Below are 25,721 nucleotides of genomic sequence, written 5' to 3'. Positions count from 1 at the left end.
AAGCATTTTGTTCAAAGCCATTACATGATATGTGGTAGTGAAAGAGTTAAGGTTCTTCATTCAAACAGCTGCGTTCGTCGATTGAAGCTGTGGCTCTCAGTGGGAGGAGTGTGACCTGCAATTTCTTGTGTTCGTTTGTCTTTCCATCGTGCGCTGATCACTTGCAGTTTTAATTTAAAGAAACAGTACCAGAAAGGTAAAAATACAAGGTGCCGTTTCGTCATTGGCTCTCTTCTCACCTTCATTATTGGGGTTTCCCTCATATTGTTTAATCTTTAAGTATCTTTTGAATGCTGTGAATGAGCCAGTTACAATAGCAGGTTGTTGTCGTGTATCCTGTTTTCACATTACCTTGCAGCTCTGTTGCAGTTTGAGTGTCAATGTTTTTACTCTCTGCTTTTGAAATGCGAAATATTCTGTCCTTTCTCCCGACACAAGGAGGGGCCCATCTGATACAGCACGGTGGTGGGGGAGGGGGGTATCCCTCTTGATTGGGGATCTAATCGGCTTCATTGCCTGCCCACCTGCCTCTTGGAAGTGGGCTTTCAATTCCAGTGATGGCCAATTCCTGGACAATATTTCAAAACTGTCCTGTTGGGGTTTCCCATATTATTTTCCTGGCACCTGCCTCCGAACCCATCTTCATGGGTTGGGGAAAAATCAGCCCACCTTTTCAGGCCAATGAACTTTCATCAAGTTGTGGGCAAGTTCTGAACAGACTCGATATGCTGAATGGCCTCCTTCTGTTCTGTACTATCCTTTGACACTGTGGTGGAGTTTCCTAGTCAGTATTATTGGTGGCTTGGAGGATTATGAAGCCGAGCCTCAATGGAGACTTTATTAACCTATTCTCCTCTTCTCAGGTACATGACTGATGGTGGCCTGAATCTATACACTCGCAGTATAAACCGCATCCCAGACATATCAGCCACACGTGATGTCATACAAAGAGGAGTGCCTGATATTTCGGGGGATGTTGACAGGTAAGAGAAAGTGACAGCTGAAGAAGTTTATTCAAATGGCCATGACATCTGCTACTGGCTCCCCTGGGTGGAATTTTGAAATATAAGAAAGATTCGGGTTGCGAAGGGGTCAATTGAAACTCATTCCTGTGACAAAGTCTGAGCTAAATGTTGCTCCTCCTACAGTTTGCGTGTTAGAAACACAGAGTGAACATCGGTACACTTGCTCGATTGTGCAGCCCATTTCGCAGTTTTTATTTTTTGCACCTCGATGTTAATGGACTCAGACTTGTGGTTGGTACAGACCAGTGGGGCTCACCATTCCTGACTATTCTCGTGCTCAGTGCTCTGTATTGGAGAGTGGGGGTGCTGGCATGGTGTGAGGAGGGTCAGGTCCCATCACAAGTGATATCTGGAACCAAATCAGTTTGCTGCCAAAAAGCCTGGGGAACTGGAAGAAACGGAGCAGCTAATGGAACGAACTCATTTTAATCACTAACTTGCAAACTCTGAAATTTGGGAAACACAATGAAAAAGAGAGCTGGAATACTGATCCTTTCATAATTTAGGCTCCTGATAGTGGGGAAGAGTTTAAAAACATGGACTTTCCAGATGTGTGGGAGGTGATTGTGTGGAGGTGTAAATTCAGCATATTCCTTTAATTTAAAATGTGGAAATGGAATAAGGAGAAAGGGGTTCAATCTAATAAAGGGTAACTTTAGGGTTGATATCAATCATCCTTCTTTACACAATGAGTGGTCAACAATTGGAAGGAACCACCTGAAAGAAAGCTGGAGACAAAAACTCTGGGATCACTCAGTCAAGGGTGTACTGTTCAGCGCCTGAATTGATTTAAGATAGATTAAATAACCTTCCTTATCTGGTGAGATTTCCCCTGAAAATAGCTTATCCTTAGCAGGAATGACAAATTTATTAAAAATTCTCCTCTTAGCTGTGTTACGATGGCTCAGACCATTGTCAGGCTGGTTAAAGAATGCGTTGCCTTGGTAAAGACCACGGACCCATCACAGCAACTTTCTCTCTCTTACCCGACTGCAGCTGGAGATTGATTCAGATTCAATTCTGTCTATGAGAGAATTCCACTTTTCTGACTGTATTTGAAAATTATGGATATGGAGATTGGCAGGACAGTGAGAATATGCTTCAAGTTGCCAATGGTAACTGTAAATGAGCATCTTGTTTCCACTCCTCCTCCGCCAAACTAGAATAGGTAGTTTTTTCCCTCAAAATAAACAAATACATTTTCTCAAAATATGTTTCACACTCCTTTCAACAGCTCACTCACCTCACCATGTCTCTCCCCCCACCCCCCCATTCAATGGGATGGGGACAGGATTTCAGAAACTCATTTGACAGAGTCCTCTACTGACCAGAGCCTGCAACTACATTGCGACAGTTGACATGAAGCCGGAATTTTCCGGCCGTTCGCTAGTGGTGGGATTCTCTTGTCCTCCCGGCAGTGTGAGGTGTCTTGAATTGGAATTCCCATTGACAGCGGCAGGAACAGAGAATCCCACCGCCCGTGAATGCTCCCCCCCACCCGCCGAGAAACACACAAAGAATTCTGCCCTAGTTGTTTGGTAGTCTCATGCAGTATAAATTGTTGTTCCCTTTCCTGTTGGTTAATCTTGTGTAGTTGTCCTAGTGAACATAAAACACTGTTGACATAGGAAAATTGAACGGGAAATATGAGCATAGCAGCAATGACAAATAATGATGGAAAATCAAGACCACAAATCATGGAAACTGGGAGGAAGCTTTGTGAAAAGGAGAAAACTTCATCTATTTGGAAAGCTCCGATGCTAAAACACACTCCTGATCAATGATTTCAGATGATGCTAAAGATTTGGGAGCATTTAAAAATTCTCCAATGTGGATACAATTGGGTTATACCCACTGCAAGAATTGACAGGCTCAGTTGAGTTATTTAATGATTGCAATGCAGGGGAGCCTGTTTCATAATAGAACCCTATTACTGACTCCATTCTCTTAATTTCCCCCCTTCAGCTTCACCTTGCACTTGTGTGGCTGGTGGGCTAACTACCTCTGCAGTCCATTTTCAGTAAAATGAGATGGTCTAAACACTCGCCTACTGTGATATAAATTGAAATTCCTGAAATGGCTTTGTGTGAGGCGCCTGAAGAGAATAATGGTGAAAAGAAACAGCATGTAGAATATTCGTTGAGTACTCAGCATGCATCTTCCAGAACTGTTTGAAATCAACAAGTGAGCTAAAGGAGAGAGCTCTATCTCAACTTAAGTCATCAGAGATTGTGCAAAAATAGATGGTGTAGATTTATTTTCAAGTATTAAATATTCAGCCATAACAGCAAATTTGCAAAGTTGAAGTAACATCATAAAGGCTCTGAAAGTGTGGTTCAGGAATTCTAGTTTCTATTTTAGGTCTTTTAAAAACACTCACCATTTAAGTACAGCACAATATATAATATAATTTGATAGGATTCTCTTCTAGATCTCAACTGAGATCTCTTTTAGAGGGGAAAGTGGAGGGCGGCAGAATAAGGGTCCATCTAGGAGCAGTTGAACGATGGGCATCACAGAGCGGTTGCAGATGGGCTACTACGGATGTGTAAAGCTGGAACCAGACAGACGAATCAGACAGACGAATCAGACAGACGAACATGACATCTCATCACAGCAGATCTCCCGAAAGGAGAAACCGCAAGCAGGACAGGAGGAGGATAGGTTTCAGGGTTTGGACACAATAGATAGGTTATGGTATATTTATTTTAAATTTCTGTCATCAGTAGGCAAGACGTGTCCATGTGTTACACGGAGATCCATTTCCATATTCCAGTGGAGCATGAACAACAGACTGCAAGCATCCAAACTACACTGCAATCAATGGATTTTGTAGTGTACTGGTTGTATTACTGAGCTAGTAATCTATAGGTCTACAGCAATGATCCAGGGAATGTCAGCTCTAATCCCACCATAGCAATTTTAAGATCTGTAATCAATATAAAGATAAATTGCCAGTCTTTGTTTAAAAATAAACCTGTCAGACTGTCATAAAAACCCAACTGGTTCAGTAACATTGTGCTGTGCTTATTAGGTCTGGACCTATATATGACATGTTTTTTATATTTGTTTTTGGGATGTGGGCTTCGCTGGCCTGGTTAGCATCTATTGCCCATCCCTAATTGCTCTTGAGAAGGTGGTGGTGAGCTGCTGCCTTGAACCGCTCCGGTCTCTGCAGTGTCCACACACCCACTAACTGTAGCAGCGTGATACAACTGAGTGGAATGTTAGGCCACTTCCAGTGGGCAATTAAGTGTCAACCACACTGCTGTGGATCTGGATTCACACGTAGGTCAGACTGGGTAAGGAGATGAGTGTACCAGATGGTAATCTGGTAGTTTGATGATGATCATTATTAATGGGTGGGATCGCCCGGTCACACTGAATATCAATGGGGTTTTCGTTGGCCCACCGCAGCCCCAAGGCAGGTCCCACCACAGCAGGCTCCAAATCTCAGCCAATTAAACTAGCATTTTATCTCGGGTGTATTAATTAGTTGAATATAAATGAACTGATGTCTCCAGAGCATTATCCAGAACCTCTGGATTATTAGTTCAGTAACACCACCTTAATGCTACCATTCCTCGAACATGGTTGACTCTTTAACTTCCCTCTGAAGTGAGCTAGTAAGCCACACAGTCAGGTCAACGAGGCGGGGGAATGGGCAAAAAGTACCAATTGTCTTTGACATCCATATTTCCAGAATGTGTAAGTGCTCTGGTGGTGATATATAGGTTTCTGCTATTTGTTTTTACTTTATCTGGAAAGCAATATATAACCGGTTCCATTCGTCCATCTTCGACTAATCTTTCATCAGGAACTAGTTCCATACAAACATATAAAGACCATAATAAGGTAAAGGTAAAATTACCATAGTGTCCACATGACCGTAGGCTGCCTTCCCCTTTGAGGGGGAGAGCAGACTGGTGGTGATATAACCTGAGGATCACCACACCTCAGGTGAGGGACAAAGTTGAGAAGTTGGGGGGGGAGCTTCATGAATAACCTCGCCAGTACAGGAGGATACTGGCCTCGCTCTGCATCACGAACCATCTGTCGTGCCAACTGAGCTAAACCGGACCAGAATACGGCACAGAAAAAGGTTATTTGGCTCATTTTAGCTCTTTAAAGAGCTATCCATTTAGTCCCATTCTCATGATACTTCCCTGAAGCCCTGCAAATGTTTCTTTTTCTACTTATTAATTCACCTTTAAAAGTTATTATTGAATCTGGTACTCCCTAATACATTACCTTAAATCTGCTTACCTGTGTGGCAGTCAAAACTGGGGGCCATACTCTGTAAGGAATTCACGAGAAACCTCTATCCAGAGGATGGGGAGAATGGGGAACTTGCTCCCACAGGGAGTGCTTGAGGTGAATAATATCGATACATTTAAGGGGAAGCTGACTATATTCAAACATCGATCATTCACTCTGAAGCACTTTGGGATATCCTGAGGTTGCAACAGGTGCTACATAAATGCAATATTTTTTAATGTTTCTTAATTTAAATCTCAGGGTCAAAGTATGTTTTTCTTTTCCTTATTCTCTGTTCGTTTTACAATTCTTAACAATGTGTGACATTTAGACCGAGAGATTGGTCTGGGGCTCGTTTTGAATACAGATGTGTCACTGTATGACCAGCGACACTCAAACCAGGAGAATGAGCCATGCCCAAACCCATTGCTGACTAATTTCACAATGGAAGATTCAACAGGCATTTGACCCTTAATTTACATATGTAAGGAGCTTAATACCTGGTGAAGTTTTCTGATTGGGAAATCTTAAAAAGAGGGCTTCAGAAATGTAACAGTTGGATCGACGTATGCAGATGAGGCTCACATCATCCCACCACTAAATCATTTAGTTTTACACCCGAAGGGCAGCACGGGTGGCGCAGTGGTTAGCACTGCTGCCTCACGGCGCTGAGGTCCCAGGTTCGATCCCAGCTCTGAGTCACTGTCCGTGAGGAGTTTGCACATTCTCCTTGTGTTTGCGTGGGTTTCGCCCCCACAACCCAAAGAATGCAGGTTAGGTCGATTGACCACGCTAAATTGCCCTTCATTGGAAAAAATGAATTGGGTCCTCTAAATTTTTTTTTTTTAAGTTTTACACACGAAAAATAAGTTCATTGCAGATCGATTTCTACCCCGAGGCTGCTGCAGTCACAGATTATAGGAAAAAATGTATGGCTAGAACATAAAACCTTTCTGTACATCTGCACTATTTGCCACACTCCTGATTTCACACACTGCAGGATACTGATTTATATGTTGGAAAATGGTATAAACAGCAAAGGACTTGTTTGGAATGTGCAGAATATAATGAAGCAAAAGTACCCTCAGCTCAATATTTGAAGTTTGCATCGTCTCATCTGGAATATAAGCAGAATACTGCGGATGCTCAAATCTGAAATAAAAATTTTAAAAACTTCAGCCGGTCTGATGGCATCTGTGGACGTTTTGGGTCCGTGTGACTCTTCCTCACAACTGAAGAGGAATCCAAAGAGTTCTGAAGAAGAGTCATAATGGAACTAAATCGCAGATTTCCCCTGCCTGCATCATTAATGAGGCAGGAAGCAGATGATGCAATGTGAAAACCTGACATTGTGGCTGGCGGGAAAACTTTATGCCCGCTCCTGCGCTTACTGCAATGGGGAAAAATCCCGCCCTCCCTTTCTCTTTCCATGTCCTTCTGTCCCCGTCTGTTTCATTCTGTCTTTCCTCTCTCACTACTTTTACTTTCAAAATGCTGCTTGACAGGTGCAGGCAGTTGGAAAACCATAAGTGGTGTCGCTATGATGGTTCAATCACTGTTTACTATTGAATGTGATTTCAGCAAGGATAGTAGGGGTAATACCTTCCTTCACAGTATCCTTGGTTATCCAGGCTGCTACACCAAATCTCTAACTAGTCACCACACTCCCACCATTAACAAGAGGATTGTGATACTGACTTTAGCCAAATAACTGACTGAGCCACACTCGCGATGGGAGTGTGAAAAATGGTCCTTTGATTGAGATGCCACAGGCCATTGGTATCACAGCACTAAAATCCAACAAGACAAAACGTTAGCTGTTTGTAAATTTCAAGACAAACGCCCTGTGTTTTCATTCCCTTTGGAGTCAAATTAACCCATTAGCAACATTAATTAGAATCTATTATTGATGTGTATGTGATAGCACAGACTGAATCGAGCTCAAGTGGAGGCTCTAGTCTAGAGTGGGACTTGAACCCATAAGCTTTCCCTCGGAGATGAGTGTTCTACTGCTACTTGAGAGGGTTTGTTTGATGCGTTTTGGAAGGTCTGTCAAATTATTCGAGTGGGATTTAATACCCCTCTCTGGAGCAGCCTGGGGATAATGGAAGCTTGGGTGAAGAGCAGTAGAGGGATGTGAGGTGAAGTGGGCCACAACAGGACAGTATAAAAAGAAGATGTGATTTACCCAATTGGATACATGGTATCAGAAAATTAAAAGGAGTCTATATTTGTTTGTTAGACGTGGTTAATCTCTGTTGGCACCACAAGTATTCAAAAAACAAGCACATATGACACTGTAAGCTGCTTATCCACCAATTAATGCAAAGCCATCTGAAGTGGAAAATTGTCATCATCTCAGTGTGTGCATTTGAGAAAACGATAGCCCTTGGTAATCAAAGCAATATCAACATTAATCATAACCCAGGAGAGTGTTCATGTAAGCAGAAACTGCAGCCCAGGAAAGGACCAGTATGGTTTCATAAAACCAAACTGTTGACCCAAATATTCTACTGAACGTTTTTCTGCGGATTGAGGCTCTTTTGACGTATCTTTTCAGAAAGTGCAAAGGGGTCTGGGCCAATTATCTGAAGACCTGCCAGGTACCGAGAATGTCCAAATTTATCCCACAAGCTGCTACTCATCGTTAATGAAAGAGAAAGTTTTTGGTCCATTTCTCTTCTTTCTGTGTGTGTCGTCCCCCCCCGTTGTGTCATTTTCTTATTAAGAGCATTCATGCAGAACTGTGCCCCAGACGGCTGGCACCAAGACTGACTACCCGTGGGCTCCTCAGGGAGCCATCAAGCTTCCATTGACAGATTTGCAGATGGTGCCAACTGAGAGCAAGAGCCAAAAATAAGGGAAACATTGGGGAAACTGGAAAACCAGCACCTTGATGCAATGCTGCATTCTACGAGAAATCTATTTCCCTGTCTTCTACTTGTTGTGTAACAAAGGAACAGGTGGAGGCCATTCAGCCCCTTGAGCCTGCACAATAATTTATTTTGAACATGATGGCCCTGTACCTCAATCTCATTTACCTACCTTTGCTGCAAATCCCCTAATACATCCTTAGACAATCAAAATCCAACGCCACAATAACCTCCTGCTCCTCCACTTCCGACGGGACAACACCACATTTAAAAGCTGCCGCACATTAAACGACAAATGTTTACCCTTTACAAATCCGGTCTGATCCTCCCCAGTAATCTGAGGGAGACCTCGTCAAACCTCAGTGCTAGAGCCTTGGCCAAAATCTTAGCATCCACATTTAATAAGGAAATTGTGAGGCAGAACCCACACTCCACTGGGCCCTTATCTGAAGCGAGATAAGCACTTGTATCATTGTCTCCGGAGAAGATCCCCGCGTTACCAAATCCTCAAACGTTTCCACAAATAACGGTAACAACCAATCAGCAAACGTTTTATAAAATTCCACTGGAAATCCAGCTCTGGAACCTCGCCCGTTTGCATTCGCCGAATAGCTGTCCGGACCTCCTCCACCCCCAGTGGTTTCTCCAACCCTTCCTTTTTTTCTTTTTTTTAAATAAATTTAGAGTTCCCAATTATTTTTTCTAATTAAGGGGCAATTTAGCATGGCCAATCCACCTACTGTGCACATTTTTGGGTTGTGGGGGCGAAACCCACGCAGACACGGGGAGAATGTGCAAACTCCACACGGACAGTGACCCAGAGCCGGGATCGAACCTGGGACCTCAGCGCCGTGAGACAACTGTGCTAACCACTAGGCCACCGTGCTGCCCTTCTCCAACCCTTCCTGATTCTTCTCCACCTGAGGACACTTCAACCCCTCCAGAAATCCCTCCATATCCGACTCCCCTCAGGCAGCTCCGACCTATAAAGATTCTTATAGAACACCTCAAACGTCCCATTAATGTTATCCGGCGTGACGCTATTCCACCACCTGAATCCCAAACTTGACAATCTCTCGGGAGGCCGCTTTCTGCCTCAGCTGAACAGCCAAAAGATGACTACCATTCTCTCCATATTTGTACATTACCCCCCTCGAGCGCTGCAACTGGCGCACCGCTGTAACAGTAGACTTTAGGTCAAACTGCACTTGCAGCTTCTTCCTACTAGCCAGGAGCTCTGGAGTAGGGTCACTCATATCTCCCATCTACCCCCAAGATCTCATCTACCAACCTTTGGCATTCCTCCTTGCCTCCCTCTCCACCAGCGTCTTATCTCTAGTGCTGTTCTTGAGGGTTTAAATTAGTGTAGAGGAGGGTTGGGGGGGGGATGGGAACTGAGATAAACATAGCGCAGAGTAAGAGCAGGCAGAGGGAAGCCACAAGGCTCAACGGGACAGTCGGTCTGGCGTGCCTTTGCTTCAATGCAAGAAGTATAACAGGTAAGACAGATGAACTCAGAGCCTGGATTACTGCAGGGAACTATGATGTAATTGCAACTGTGGAGACATGGTTAAAGGAGGGACAGGACTGGCAGCTTAACTTCCGGGATATCCTTGTCTTAGATGGGACAGAAGGGGAAACCAAAGAGTTGCATTGCTGATTAGGGAGCAGATCACAGCTGTGTTGTGGGAGGACACATTGGAGGAATCTTGTACTGAGGTATTATGGGTGAAGCTCAGGAATAAGAAGGGTGAAATCACAATGTTGGGAGTGAACTATAGATCTCCCCAACAGCCCGCGGGAGACTGAGGAACATTTGTGTAGTCAGACATTGAAACGATGTTTTAAAAAAAAAGCAAGGCAATTGTGATGGATGACTTTAACTTTCCCCCATATTGTCTGGAAATCCCTTACAGCCAGGGGCTTGGATGGAGAGCAATTTATTAGATGTGTCCTGGAGGATTTTTTGTTAGTGTTTTGACAATGCAACCAGGGAGGAGGCCATTCTAGAATTGGTATTGGGGAATGAGCCAGGCCAGGTGATTGATGTTTCAGTTGGGGGAGCATTTTGGGCGCAGCGACCATAATTCTATAAGATTTTGAATAGTCAAGGATAAGGAAGTGGCCTGCGGGTGAGGGTGCTAAATTGGGCGAGGGCCAATTGCATCCAAATTAGACAGGAATTGGGGGATATGGATTAGGAGCGGCTATTTGAAGGCAAATCCACACCAGACATGTGGGAGGCTTTTAAAGGCAGTTGATTGAAGTGAGGACAGGCATGTCCCTGCAAAAATGAAGGATAGAAATGGCAGGATTTGGGAACCATAGATGACAAGAGAAATTGTAAGCTTAGTCAGAAGGAAAAATGAAGCATACGATAGGCCTAGGCGTCTTAAAACTGACTAAGCTCTTGAGCTTAAGTAGGAAGGAACTTAAACGTAGAATTGGGAGGGCTAAAAGGACCAGGAAACATGGTCAAGAAGAATCCCAAGGCTTTGTATGCATATACTAGGAGCAAGAGGGTAACAAGAGAAAAAGTAGGCCCACGCAAGGGCAATGGAGGGAAGTTATGCGTGAAATGACAGGAAATGGGTGAAATCCTTAATGAGTACTTTGTATTGGTATTCACCAGGGAGAAGGACATGATGGATGTTGAGGTCAGAGATAGGTGTAAGAATGGTCTTGAGAATATCAATATATCAAAGGAGGAAGTGTGGAGTATCCTAAATTGCATTAAGGTAGACAAGTCCCCTGGGCCGGATTGGATCTATCCCAGGTTACTACGAGAGGCAAGGAGATAAATAACTGGGGCCTTAAAAGATATATTCACATCCTCTTTGATCACAGGTGAGGTTCCAGAGGACTGGAGAATAGCCAATGCTGTTCCCTTGTTGAAGAAAGGAAGCAGGGATAATCCAGAAAATTATAGGCCAGTGGGTCTGACAACAGTGGTGGGGAAGCTTTTGGAAAAGATACGGAGGGACAGAATTTATGCACATTTGGAGGAAAATGGACTAATTACTGACGGGCACCATGGTTTTGTACAGCGAAGGTCATGTCTCACCAACTTGACGAAGTGACAAAGAAAATTGATGAGGGAAGGTCTATGGATGTAGTTTATATGGACTTTAGTAAGGCATTTGACAAGGTCCCACATGGCAGATTGGTAAAAAAACTAAAATCACATGGGATTCAGGGCGGGTCGGCAAGATGAATACAGAACTGGCTTGGTTATAGAAGACAGAGAGTAGCGGTGGAATGGAAATCTGTAGCTAGGGATCAGTGCTGGGACCTCTGTTGTATGTAGTGTATGTAAATAATCTGAAGGAAAATGTGGGTTGTCTGATTAGTAGGTTTGCGGATGATACAAAGATTGGCGGAGTTGCTGATAGTTGCTGAATTGTGGTACAGTAGCACAGTGGTTAGCAATGTTGCTTCACAGCGCCAGGGTCCCAGGTTCGATTCCGGCTTCTGTCACTGTCTGTGCGGAGTCTGCATATTCTCCCCGTGTGTGCGTGGGTTTCCTCCGGCTGCTCAAGGTTTCCTTACGCAAGTCCCGAAAGATGTGCTGTTAGGTAATTTGGACATTCTGAATCCTCCCTGTGTACCCGAACAGATGCCGGAATGTGGCGACTAGGGGCTTTTCATAATAACTTCATTGCAGTGAAGATGTAAGCCTACTTATGACAATAAAAGATTATTATAAAAAGTATATTATTATTACTGCCGAGGATTGTCAGAGGATACAACAGGATATAGATAGATTGGAGACTTGGGCACAGAAATGGCAGATGGAGTTTAATCCGGACAAATGCGAGGTGATGCATTTTGGACGATCAAATCTAGGCATGAATTATCCTGTAAATGGCAGAACCCTTAGGAACATTAACATACAAAGGGATCTGGGCGTTCAGGTCCATAGTTCCCTAAAATTGGCAACACAGGTGGCCATGGTGATTAAGAAGGCATATGGCATGCTTGCCTTCATCAGCTGGGGCATTGAGTACAGGGGTTGGGAAATCATGTTGCAGCTATATAAAATCTTGATTTGGCTGCATTTGGAGTAATACATGGAGTTCTGGTAAACACATTATCAGAAGGATGTGGAAGCTTTGGAGAGAGTGCACAGAAGGTTCACCAGGATGTTGCCTGGTCTCGAGGGTGTTGGCTATGAGGAAAGGCTGAATAGACTAGGATAGTTTTTACTGGAAAGACGGAGGCTGAGGGGAGACCTGATAGAGGTCTATAAAATTATGAGAGGCACAGACAGGATGGATAGTCAGAGGCTTTTTCCAAGGGTGGGTGTCAATACAAGGGGACACGGGTTCAAGGTGAGAGAGGGAAGGTTTAAGGGAGATGTGCGGGGACCGTTTTTCACGCAGAGCGTGGTGGGTGCCTGGAATTCGCTGCCAGAGGGTATGGTGGAAGCAGGCTCATTAGCAACATTTAAGAGGCACCTGGATGGTTACATGAACAGGGAGGAAATAGAGGGACATGGACCAGGTAATGGCGCAAGTTTTGTTTTTAGTTAGGCATCATAATTGACACAGGCTTGGAGCACCTGTGCTGTACTTTTCTTTGTTCCTGGTACTCTCACCACTGCCTTCAGGGACTGCACAGTACCAAGGGGGACACTTCCCCTTTTCTGTTTAGCCCCACATACTCATCAATCACCTTCACTAAGAATCCTATATATACCAACAACCTCACATCCAAACTCCATGGCAGCTGCTGAACCAACCACATCTACCAGGCAAAGAGCATGATTAGAAATAACTATTGCCGAATATCCGCTTTCCTAAGCCCTGGTAGCAGAGACATCCCCATTACAGAAAGTCGATACATGAATATGTTATGCACCAGAGAAAAGAAGGAGTATTCCCTACACCCAGGATGCACAAACTGCCATGGATCCGCTCCACCCATCTCTTCCATAACCACCTCCAGTACCTTTGCCACCCTCGAAGGGGCCAACGACTTTGGCTTAGACCGGTCTAATTTAGGATTCAAAACGCATTTTAAATCAAATCAACTGGTGCTTGTCCATGTCTGATATTGCGGCCAACATCCTCTTCATGAATGCTTTATCATTCCACGAAAACTACTGACTTACCTTCCAATGTTCCCATAGCTATGACATACCTACCACTCTGGTCCGCTACCACCTTGCCCATGTGAAACCAAACTCTTTTATTAATTAGTATTACCACCCCCCCCCACCCCGGACTCTTCTATCACAGCCCGAGTGGAATACCTGACTCACCCAATCTTTACAAAGGCTAATCTGGTCCCTTACGCTTCACTGGGCTCCCCAAAGCCCATACATTCCGACTAACCAGTCAAATCCGGGAACTCGCACCTCCCCCTCCCCCTCAAGTCAGTCTTTTCCACCGCGAGGGATTATCCCCACCAACTCCCATATTCCTGAAACCAAAGCCCATCCTCGTTGGCACCCAGTCGCACACACTGGATGGGACAAAGAAGCACCCCCAGTCACTGTCAATAATCTACCCCTTTCCCTCCCAATCCCAGAAATCACCCAGCTTCTTTTTGAAACAACACCTCTCTCCTCCAGCCCATACCCCACCATTTACACATTCTAGGCTCATTGAAACCTTGCTTCCGGCTCATGAGTTGACTTCAGCCCTCTGCAGTCTCAAGAAAACAACACCCAGACTTGCTGGAGAGAGTCAGCCCCATAGTGGCCTTCTGGAAAGAGTTGAGCTGGATCTTTTTGGAAGAGAGTTAGTTACACCCTCCATCATTTTGCCAGAACTAAAACAGAGACCAGACTGGAACTCTCATGACTCCGAAAACATTCCACTGGGATCAGATCCAATCACCCCCTGTTACCGGTCAGAGCACAGCCTTTTGTGCCAATTCACTGGCCACCAGCCAAATCAATCAAACCAACTCACCACTGCAATCGGTCAGCAATTACCAATTTAAATTAGCACAGTGACCTCTCCTATTGCTGAAATCTTCTGCTTGAATTAAAGCCCCAGGCTGCCTAAAGTCATGTTGTAAATCACTCATGGATCACAAATGCAACAGCAAATATAAAAAAATGGAAATAAGTGAATAAACAGGAAGGGCCCTTACATATCCTGTTGTTTTGTTCACTTTGTTTTACTGCTATTTCTAGGTCAATCCATAACCGTTACCTCCTCCAAAAACTCCAGCTAGTTAAACAGATTTCCCCATTACAAATCCATGCTGACTCTTCCAATCCAACTCACATTTTTCCAGTGACTATTAATTCTAGACCAAATAATTGTTTCCAGAAGCTTGATGTTAAGATGACTGGTCTGGGTAAGATGTTTGGGCAGCACGGTAGCATGGTGGTTAGCATAAATGCTTCACAGCTCCAGGGTCCCACGTTCGATTCCCGGCTGGGTCACTGTCTGTGTGGAGTCTGCACGTCCTCCCCGTGTGTGCGTGGGTTTCCTCCGGGTGCTCCGGTTTCCTCCCACAGTCCAAAGATCTGCAGGTTAGGTGGATTGGCCGTGCTAAATTGCCCGTAGTGTCCTAAAAAGTAAGGTTAAGGGGGGGTTGTTGGGTTACGATTATAGGGTGGATACGTGGGTTTGAGTAGGGTGATCATTGCTTGGCACAACATCGAGGGCCGAAGGGCCTGTTCTGTGCTGTACCGTTCTATGTTCTATGTCTGTAGTTGCTGGGGCTATCCTTGCAACCAAGGGCATAACATTTGCAATTCCCCAGTGCTCTGGCATCTCCTGTGAGTCTAGAGAAAACTGGAAGGGTGTGGCCGGCACCCTGCAATTTCCAGTCTCACTTTCTTCAATATCCTTGGATGCATCTTGAGTCCTGGTGCCTTGTCAACTTTCAGTGCTGACAGTCCATTGAACACTTCCTTCTTATCAGTTTTGAACTCTTCTAGGGACAGAGTTTCCTCAGATGTTGCCATGTCCTGGATAGAATCATTGGCAAAAGGAGATGTAAAGTATTCATGTTTTGTGGTGCAATGGAGAGTATCATTGCATCTGAGCATGAATCTCTGGGTACGAGTCCCACCCCAGGACTTGAAGGCCAAACAGGTCAAATGTCAACCTGCAATTTCTTCCAAACCCCACCAATGACTAGTTGTAACAGCGGGAGAGTTCCCTGGTCAACCATGCTTTATGTGGCGTACATAGAACATAGACCAGTACAGCACAGAACAAGCCCTTCGGTCCTCTATGTTGTGCCGAGCCTTGTCTGAAACCAAGATCAAGCTATTCCACTCCCAGTCATTGTGTGCTCCATGTGCCTATCCAATAACCGCTTGAAAGTTCCTAAAGTGTCCGACTCCACTATCACAGCAGGCAGTCCATTCCACACCCTAACCACTCACTGAGTAAAGAACCTTCCTCGGACATCCCTCCTATATCTCCCACCCTGAACCTTATAGTTATGCCCCCCGAGGAAATAGAGTCTGAACGTCCCCTCTATCTCTCCCCCTCATCATCTTATGAACCTCTATTAAGTCGCCTCTCATCCTCCTCCGCTCCAAAGAGAAAAGCCCTAGCTCCCTCAACCTTTCCTCATAAGACCTAGCCTCCAAACCAGGCAGCATCCTGGTAAATCTCCTTTGCACCCTTTCCAATGCTTCCACATCCTTCCTATAGTGAGGTGACCAGAGTGGCGTCCTTCAGGCTGTAAGCCCCTGGTGACAATCTGGTGACATGTTCTGGGATATTACTAGCTATAAAACAGGCAAAAGTCTTGTCTACTGCACCACTAGGTGTGGGAAGAGAATTAGAATGGAAGCATAATGAACGCGAACTTACTCTCATAAGGGTAGATAAATCATCAGAGTCAGAATACTTGTATAACAGCCCTGGAATGACAGTACCGACGTATGAAGAGAGATTGAGTCGGTTAAGATTATATTCGCTAGAGTTTAGAAGAATGAGGTAAAATCTCACAGTAACATTCTAAGAGGACTGGACAGGGTAGATGCAGGAAGGGTGTTCTCGATGGTGGGGAGTCCAGAACCAGGGGCCATAGTCTTAAGGACACAGAGTAAGCCATTTAGGACTGAGATGAGGGGACATTTCTTCACCAGAGTGTTGTGAGCCTGTGGAGTTCTCTACCCCACAAAGCTATTGAGGCCAAAACATTATGGGCGGGATTCTCCGCTATCCAGCGGGGCAGGCCGTACCGGCGCCGAGGAGTGGCGTGAACCATTCCAGCATCGGGCCGCCCGGAAGGTGCGGAATCCTCCGAACTTTAGGGGCTAGGCCGGCGGCAGTGGGGCTGCCGCTGCGCCGGCTGGCGCTGAAGGGCCTCCGCCGGCCGGCGCAAGTTGGCGCATGCGCGGGAGCGCCAGTGTGTACAGGCGTCATCCCAGCGCATGCACAGGGGCGTTCTCCTCGCCAGCCACGGCGGACCGTTATACCGGCCGATGAGGAGAGAAAGAGTGCCCCACGGCACAGGCCCGCCCGCGGATTGATGGGCCCCGATCGCGGGCCAGGCCATCGTGGTGGAGTGGGTGGAGTGAATGTTGAAGGTGGTACTCAGGGTTCTGATCAAGCGTGCTGCTTTATTCTAGACACTGTCAAGCTTCTTCGGTGTTGTTGGAGCTGCACTCATCCATGCAAGTTGAGAGTATTTCATCTCTGTCCTGAGTTGTGGTTTATAGATAGTGAATGGTATTTGGGGAGTTAGGAGGTGAGTTACTCACCGCTAGATTCCCAGCCTCTGACCTGCTCTTGAAGCCACAGTATTCATATGCTGGTCTAGTTCAGTTTCTGGTTAATGGTAACCACCAGGATGTTGGGGGATTGATTAAGTGATACTAATGCCAATGAATGTCAAGAGGCAATGGGTGGATTTTCTCTTGTTGGAGATGGTCTTTGCCTGGCACTTGTGTGGCACGAATGTCACCTACCACTTGTCAGCCCAAGCCTGGATATTGTTTTGGTATTGCTTCTTTTGGACATGGATTGCTTCAGCGTCTGAGGAGTAGTGAATGGTGCTAAACATTGTACAGTTATCAGTGAACGCCCCCACTTCTTATGATGGAGGGAAGGTCATTGATGAGGCAGCTGAAGATGGTTGGGCCCAGGACTCTACCCTGAGGAACTCCTGCAGTGATGTCCTGGAGCTGAGATAATTGACCTCTAACATCCACAAACATCTTCCTTTGTGTCTCCAACCAGCGGAGAGTTTCCCCCTGATTCTCATTTACTCCAGTTTTGCTCGGAGCTCCTTGATGTCACACTCAGCCAAAGGCTGTGTGATGTCAAGGGCAGTTACTCTCGCTCCACCTCTTGAATCAATAGTGCCCTGGTATCCTTTATATCCACCTGAGAAAATATACAGGCCCTTGATTTACCTTCTCACCTGATAGACAATACTCCATCACTGGAGTTATATGCTCAAGTATGTTGTGTAGGATTTGAATCCAAAACCTGCTGATTCAGAGGTCTAAGTGCTACCCACTGACTGACACAGAAATTGTCCTTCAAGCTAATTCCACGAAGCAATGTTGCTCTGTAACCCTTGGGTGTGAATGGTCACTGCAAGGCAGAGTGGATCACAGGAATGAAGTTGGGAGGGTCACAAACCTGTAATGCAGCAAACTCAACTGTCCGTTCATGAGCCAATATTCCTCTGTCCTTCGCTACCTGCTCCAACCAGGTGACATTTTACACCCAAGTGAAAATGGGACTACTGGACAACGCATGACTGAAAGGTCTTAAAACTTGACAACTTTATCCTTGATGTCTGATGCCACACATGAACCCTGACAGAGAATCTGTTCAAGTTAGGAGTGTAACTTTGTAAGAAAGAAAGACTTGCATTTATATGGTGCTTTTCGTATAACTTCAAGACATACAAAAGTGTCAATGAACAACTTCCTGAAGTGTTGTCAATGTTGTAATTTAGGAAATGCAGAATGGGATGTGAGGGGCTGGGGGATGGGAGAGGAATGATCGGAGAAAGTAGGTCACCATTGAGAATATAGGACTGTATTATGAATTGGGAAGAGTGGCTGACCAGATCGATCTCTGGAATCCAATCAAGTTCAAATCGAATACGTACAGAAGCAAAAAAAAACAAAAGAGCACCAGAAAGTGCGGATGTAGAAGCGTCTTTTGTGTTACAGTCTCTGGGGAGTCGGGACTGTTGCTATGCAGAAGCTGCTGTTGCTACGCACTGTCAGACTGAAGCCAGTGTTCAATATTCCTGGCAATGGTTGACGGAGAATTTTCGGAGAGCAGTTGAAAAGATTTTTTTTCACTGCTTGTACAGAGCAAATCTGAGGAAACACATTTTAAACTGCTTCACTGTCACTTTTACACGGTTGGTCGGTTTGAAGAATTTGTACAGGGCTGAGGTGATTCCCTCTGCAATTTCACAGAGTTGTCAGCTGTGGCTCAATGGGTTACATTCTGGCTTCTGAAAGTCATGGGAAGTCTCACTCCAGAGGCTTGACTGCAAAATGTGGGTAGGAGGTGACGTGGTAATGTCATTGGATTAGTAATCCAGAGAATCAAGCTAATGCACTGGGGACATGGCAGCTGGTGGAATTTAAATTCAATAATCATTCTGGGATTGAAAAACTAGTCTTAGTAATGGTGACCATGAAACTATCATCAATTGTTATAAAAACCCATCTAGTTCACTAATGTCCTTCAGGATGATCCACTGGATCATCTCAAAGTATTCAAATCTTCATATGGAACGTTAATCACATTGTTGCTCCCGGTATAGCGGGATTTTCTTATGAGGAGAGGTTTAGCAGATTGGGCCTGAACTCATTGGAGTTTAGAAGAATGAGAGGTGACTTTATTGAGACATACAAGATTGTCAGGGAGCTTGACAGGGGAGATGCTGAGAGACTGTTTCCCATTGTGGGCATAATTTCAGAGTAAGGGGGTCGCCTATTTAAAATAGAGATTAGGAGGAATTTCTTCTCTCGGAGGGCAGTGAATCTGTGGACTTCCTTATTGCAGAGAGCTGTAGAGGCTGGGACATTAAGTATGTTCAAAGCTGAGATCGACAGATTTTTAATCAGTGAGGGACATTAGTCAGGGGCGGATCTAACTGAACAACCCACCATGTGTTTCGCTTGTTGGTGGAGAGAGCTCCTGCACCCTCCATTGTCAATGGGGTTTCCCGTTGAATGCACCCCTCGCCGGCGTGAAACCCCAGGGGAAGGGAGAAAATGCGTGCCATTGATGGGACCAGTAGATCCCGCCGGCGTGAATGGCTAGAAAGTTGCGGCCCTTGTCTTTTTTGTCAAGCCATAGGCTACATTACGGTATGGAAATCTAAATAGGGGGAGGTTTTGAAGAGATAATTCTCTAAGCAATGTTTACATTACATAAATATATGTTATAAATGTACCTTTTCAACGCCATCAGAACCATGCTTTAATATTAGCTAAACCATTTGTTCCGTAAGTGAATAATTGGACCCAATGTTAGAGCTGATATTCAATGAGAAAGGCTTGTTTGTTTTGTCCCTCGCCTCCTGCTCACTTGTTTCAGTCCCCAGACACTCTACAAAGCTCTCGACCTTGCTTCAGCTTGAAAGCACACAAGCACGGCTGGACCAAAAGCGGTGGCATCTGGAATACTCTGGCAGCTGTCGCCTTGGAGTGTGTGGGGGCAAATTTCAGTCATGCCCATTTGCCTGAGATTCAAAGTGAGTATTCAATCTCCCCCTTAACAACCCAGATTGCCGAGCTTTTGGCTGGTTTCAGTCACCTTGCTCTGCGGAGAGCAGGTAGCACCTACCTGTCTTGAATTGCAGAATCTGACCCAGAAATCTTTGTAATCCGCGCCGTTGCCTTTTTTCTTCTTTGGATAATCTCTGTCAAGTGCTGGTGCATTCCGCACGGCTGAAATGATTAGAAGTGGCATTACCGCTTGCATTGCCTGAATTAAGTATACTTTAATATTTAATTGCTCTCAATTTTTTATATGCAAGTCATCCAACAGAAAGGCATGACGAATGCAAGTCGCCTTTGCTTCTTAATGCTTGATTCCACACAGTGCATTAGTTTTATTTGTGTAACCAATAATAACCCAGTCTTGTTCCTTCAATGGGTTGTGTCACTCCCTTTAATCGCTCCCTCTCTCTTGTTGTCTTCCCCTCCCTCGGATTGTTTCTGTCTGTTAATTATCACCGAGGTGAGCAAACAATTCGTGCGTGACTAATTATTCTGAAAGTTCAGGTCAAGTCTCTGTGCTGTTAATTGTTGCCGAGCTCCAATTATTTATTTGTCGAAGCTACCAACGTTGCCATGACGCCTTAGCCTAAAAACGCAGAATTAGCATATTCTCAATGAAGGGACTGGGACAGAAATTCATTTCTGACTGGGATCATGAGAAATTCAGACAGAGGGAAAGGGGAAACTGTTATTCCTTTCCTCGCTCTTTTGTGATGATACCGGGCACTCTCATAGCTACAACAAACTGCATTTATATAGAGATTTGGCATGGTGAAACATCCTAAGGCACTTTACAGAAGTGTTCTCCCAACAAATTGGACACTGAACCACATGGGAGATGTAAGGACAGTTGACCAAGATCCTGGTCAGAGTGTCAGAGGAAGGGAGGGAGATAGAGAAGTGAAGAGATTGAGGGAGGGTATTCCAGAGCTTAGGACCCAGGCAGTTCTCGGCACATCCTCCCCTGTGCAACAATTAAATTTGTGGATGACAAGAGGCCAAAATTGGAGGAGTGCGGATGTTTCAGACGGTGGCTCCCAAAAGGCCCCTATTGATGAGCTGATCCAACACTGGGTCAGCTGTGCCAGTTCAGCCTTCAGTCACACTATAGCAACAAAAGACCTCACAAGTCAACAATGGTCCTTGTGAACTGATATTTCAGATGGTTGTGGGTGTGGATTACAAAGACTGGGTGAGGTGAGGCCATGGGGGGATTTGAAAGTAAGGTTGAAAATTTTAAAATTGAGGCGTTACTGGGCCAGATGGCAGGGTAGATCAGTGAGCACAGGGACTGATGTGGAAACGTGGCAGAGGCATTGCTGATGGAATTTCTTTCTCACTCTTCTCTGTCCCCGATACATGGTCCAGGTCTCACTGCAGTACAGAAGTCCGCTGCCAACAGCTGCTCTGTACACAAGGACCTTTGTTGACTTGTGGAAGTCTTTTGTTGTCAAAACCCCCTGCTATTGTTTGACTGAAGACTGAACTGGCACAGCTGATCCAGTGTTGGCTCATCAATAGTGGCCTTTTGAGAGAGATGGCTGCCAAGGTATGGAAAGTGCTCAACATAATCCAGAATCCCTCCGTCAACATGTATTATATCGAGAAGGCTTAGAAATATGGTGAGAGTAGAAAACAACACTGCAGTCATCAGAAAACTGTCGGTCATGTATATCTAATGTCAGCCCTTTAACTTGTGTACAGAGCCGACTGAGGTTAAAGGGTTTCCATCTAGACGGTACTTAATGCTGACACCAGAGGGTGAATAGCTATGTCAGGTAGATTAGAAATAGTCTGGGGATGATCACACAGCCTTGCTGGACCCCGATCAGGATTTTAAAGTGATCAGTTTCCGATATCTCATTTACGATATTTGCAGTCACATCATTTTGAGCCTTGTGATGTCTTGGTACTAGGTGGATGTTCATCACTGATTGAACAAGGAGCTAATCTGTCCATTAGACATCAAACCCCATCATGGATCGTGTGATACATTTAGATCTTTGACCTGAACAATGCCCTAATCCACGAGGTGCCAATGGTTTGACATACGATGCCTCTATATAGTTCTGTATTTGTCCTTCAGGAGGAAGAGGATGATTATTATAATGAGGCCATGCTGAGCACACTTTATTAGTAGGGGGGCATTGTTTCCATTGACTTTTATCACTTGTTTTTCCTAATCTTTCTGATCCAGACATCAGAGTTATGGTCAACCCTGCAATTAAATTCCTCCTGAAGGTGATATTTTCTTCTTTTGGGATGGCAGTGAGGACTTCATCAAAGTCAGAACAGAACTTATCCTCATTATCTTCACTGCAGTCGGGGATCAGGGCATAAACACCATTGACAGTGCCATTATGTCTCAGCTGAGCTGTAGGCAAAGTGTTCTTCATGATCCTATTCAAAGTCGCCAAACTAACTCCGTGGACATGAGGGTCAGTTTCAACCTTTCCTTTCCAGTATGAGGTATATCTCCAACTCCTCCCCCCCACTTGTTCCTTCAGCTGCTCTCCCCAAGGAAGGTGTGTCTTACTGAGGGTGACAACGTCAATTTGGAGTCTTGATAGCTCACATGATACAATCGCAGTTTTCTTTCCAGATGTCACTTTTGAGATTATCCATGAGTGTTCTAACATCCCCGGACAGGCGCCGGAATGTGGCGACTAGGGGCTTTTCACAGTAACTTCATTGAAGCCTACTCGTGACAATAAGCGATTTTCATTTCATTTCATTTCATTTCCAAGTTGCAATGTTTTTTTTTATTGGCCCAAAATTTGATTTTGCAGTGTGTGGTTCCTCAGCCAGGGGGAAGTGAAACAGACCATTTTAGGGCACCTTTTCTAACTCCCTTTTCACTGGGATGAACTGGGGGTACCTGCCATAGATGTTCCAACAAAGGTTTAAAAAGGTCTAAATGCATCTGTCACTGTGGATATTCTTGACAAGAGACTCTCAGGTTCACAGCCCTGTCCCTCTTGTCAATTCTCCATCACAACAGGACTTGGAAAATGGATACTGGTAGAAGCATACATGTGACTTTGTTTAATATGGGGACCTTGGGACGCCATTATTGCCCCCACCATCTTAATGGGTGGGTGGTCAGCTTTCAGTAACATGTTGAACCACATTAACCTGGAGCACCTTGCTGCTGCAGCCTTTTCCACCTCCATGTGAGTTTGTGAGCATGCATGTCCATGTGGGTGTGTGTATGAGCATGTATGGGCATGTGAGCGTGTTTGTGAGTGTGCCTGTGTGTATCAGTATGTATGTGTGTGTGTCAGCATGTTTGTGTGTGAGCATGTATATGTGCATCTGTGTGTGAGAGCATGTGTATATATTTATTTATATATATATATATATATACAGGTCCTTGTGTGTGAAAGTACATGTCTGTGTGTGTGTGTGTAAATGCGTGTGTATGCTTTTAAAAATTCATTCACTGGATTTGGGCATCGCTGGTTAGGCCAGCATTTATTGCCCGTCCCTAGTTGCCCTTCAGAAGGTAATGGTGAGTAGCCATCTTGAACCGCTGCAATCCCTGAGGTGTAGGTATCTATGCTGTTCGGAGTTTTCGTGATTTTGCCCCAGTGACAGGTGTCACTGTGTATCGGTGTGTGCCTATGAATGTGTATGTAGGGTCGGTTTAGCTCACTTGGCTAGACAGCTGGTTTGTGATGCAGAGTGAGGCCGGAAACGCGGGTTCAATTCCTAGCATAGCCTTCTCAACCTGAGGTGCAGTGATCCTCAGGTTAAACCACCACCAGTCAGCTCTTCCCCCTCAAAGAAGAAAGAAGCCTATGGTCTTCTGGGACTATGGTGACTTTCCCGATGTGTCTGTGAGAGTATGAATATGTGCAGGTGGGTTTAAGCGTGTATATGTAAGAGCATGAATATCTGTGGATGGGTATGAGCATGTATGTGTGTGAGAGCATGTGTGTGTGCATGTCAGTCTGAATTTGTGTCTGTGTGTGTATGTGTGGGTGTATGAATGAGCCTGCGTATATGTTTGTGTATACGTGTGTCTGTGTAAGAGTGTGCGTGCGTGAGAGTGTGTGTCGAGGAGGCAATGAAGCTGATGGATTTGAAGATGAAAATTCTGAAACTAAGACATTTAGAAAGATGGAATCAGTGGATACCTAGGTAGAACTCCCCGGCTCCTCCGCAAAATAGTGGAATCTTTTGCACCTACCTTTTAACCAGTTTAACACCCCATCTGAAAGATGGTACCTCTAACAGTGCAGTACTCCCTCAGTACTGTATGGAGTGTGCCAACCTGGATTTTGTGCTCATAGCTCTGGTGTGGGGCTTGAACCTCCAACTTTTTGAGTCAGAGTGTGCTACGCACTGATCAACGGGGGAGGAAGAAATGGGTGTCATTCCTCACAGCCTTGAATTTCTAACCCCGCGTTTGAGCCTATTGAGCAAGAAAGGCAGATTGAATAATGGAATTATGGTTAACTGTATCTCATAGGCACTGTAGTTCAAGGCTAGTGTTTCTCAGTTAATAAGTGTGCATATATGTACTTCATAGTTTAAAAGAAAGCTTATGAAACTGGCCGCAGCAGCTCTTCCAGGAACGGCAATTATTGTTGGAATGAAAATACCCCAACTCGACCCTGCTGTACATTTCTTCTGGAAACCTCTGAGCCTGCCTTCCTCAGAAATGTGCAATGCCTCCTGGGGCAATTCCTACATGGGTGCGGGCCTCAGGACATCCACAACGTGCATGTCTGGTCCCTGCTGATCCGGAGAGAGGAAGATTTAGCCCCAAAGCCTGAAAGGTCATGCTCTGAATATAATCAGCCTTCTGTGCTGCTCACCTGAGTCATATCCATTTCGATGTGATGGTGATGGAAATACGCTCGCAAGGTGCCTGGTGCAAAAGGAAAAGAATCAGTGAGCAGACTTTATCAGAGCTTTAATCTGAAAATTAAGGAGGAGGTGGTATCTATTGTGAAGGGGGTGGGGGTGAGGGAGGCGGGCAGGTCGTGTAAAATGGTACGGTTGCTGTCATTCTATATAAATGATGAAAGAATGAAGATGAGGAGCTCTCTGAGAAGTGGTGACTCCTGTGTTTGCTGATGTTTTCATTGTGAGGGGGTTTCTCTGATCAAGGCACTCAGCTGCTACCACATCCCCGGTTTGATTGGTCTCTTCGTCATGCTCCTGGTCCCCAGCTGAGAGAATTCGCAGGCACCGAATGGAGACAAGACTTAGTTCTCTCTCTCCTAATATTCAGCATCTTTGTGGGATTTTTTTTTTGTTTGTTCTGATAAGACTGCATGGGTTTATTTTTAATTGATTTCCCTCCAGGTTGGAGGTGAAGCTTAATGATAGACACAGCATTTATCTAAGAAGCAAGGAGAACTTTTCTTTCTCCCCGAGATTGATCAGTTCACGCTTGGAAAATGGGGGAGCAAGCGGGTGTGCTGAGTAAGTTCTCATTTGTGGAATTGTAAAGAAAATGGTTTTTGCTTTAAAGGTTCCTGAATATGCATACTGGTAATTTATTCAATTCCGTTGCTAATGAACCAGATCTCCTTTCACAATGTGCCAGTTATGAACGCTGTTTTGCCTTTTTTCCGTGCCTAATGCTTTGACATGTTTGGACCATGACAGATGATCCTCTGATTCTAACATTGTTTTGCGGGCAAAGTGTTTAAACATCAGCTCTAAATTGCTGCCAATCGCATGGAGGGAAAATCTCTCTTTAGTCAGTCTATGATGAGATGAGTTAACATTGACGTTTTCTCCAATCCTCATGTCTTACACTTTTATGGTTTAAATCAGAATGCGACCTTGATATCACTCGGTTACATAAAGTGCAGGTTTTATTTAATACTTTAATCAAAGAGTCTGTGATTCAGGACACGAGGA

General features: G+C 44.9%; 1 protein-coding gene across 12 annotated transcripts in view; it reads left to right on the top strand.

Moving 5' to 3' along the window:
* Positions 1-25,721, top strand: part of nav3 (neuron navigator 3) — an 838,834-nt gene that overhangs the window by 674,070 nt on the left and 139,043 nt on the right. For all 12 annotated transcript variants that reach the window (XM_038781097.1, XM_038781098.1, XM_038781101.1 and 9 more), the window contains one exon: positions 864-983. In XM_038781097.1, the coding sequence (XP_038637025.1) occupies positions 864-983 (120 nt within the window). The remainder of the gene's footprint in view (positions 1-863; positions 984-25,721) is intronic.

The sequence above is a fragment of the Scyliorhinus canicula genome, chromosome 20 (genome assembly GCF_902713615.1).
Source record: "Scyliorhinus canicula chromosome 20, sScyCan1.1, whole genome shotgun sequence".
NCBI classification, from domain to species: domain Eukaryota; kingdom Metazoa; phylum Chordata; class Chondrichthyes; order Carcharhiniformes; family Scyliorhinidae; genus Scyliorhinus; species Scyliorhinus canicula.
The sequence above is the reverse complement of the archived record's forward strand: the minus strand, read 5'-3'. Positions and strand labels throughout refer to the sequence as shown.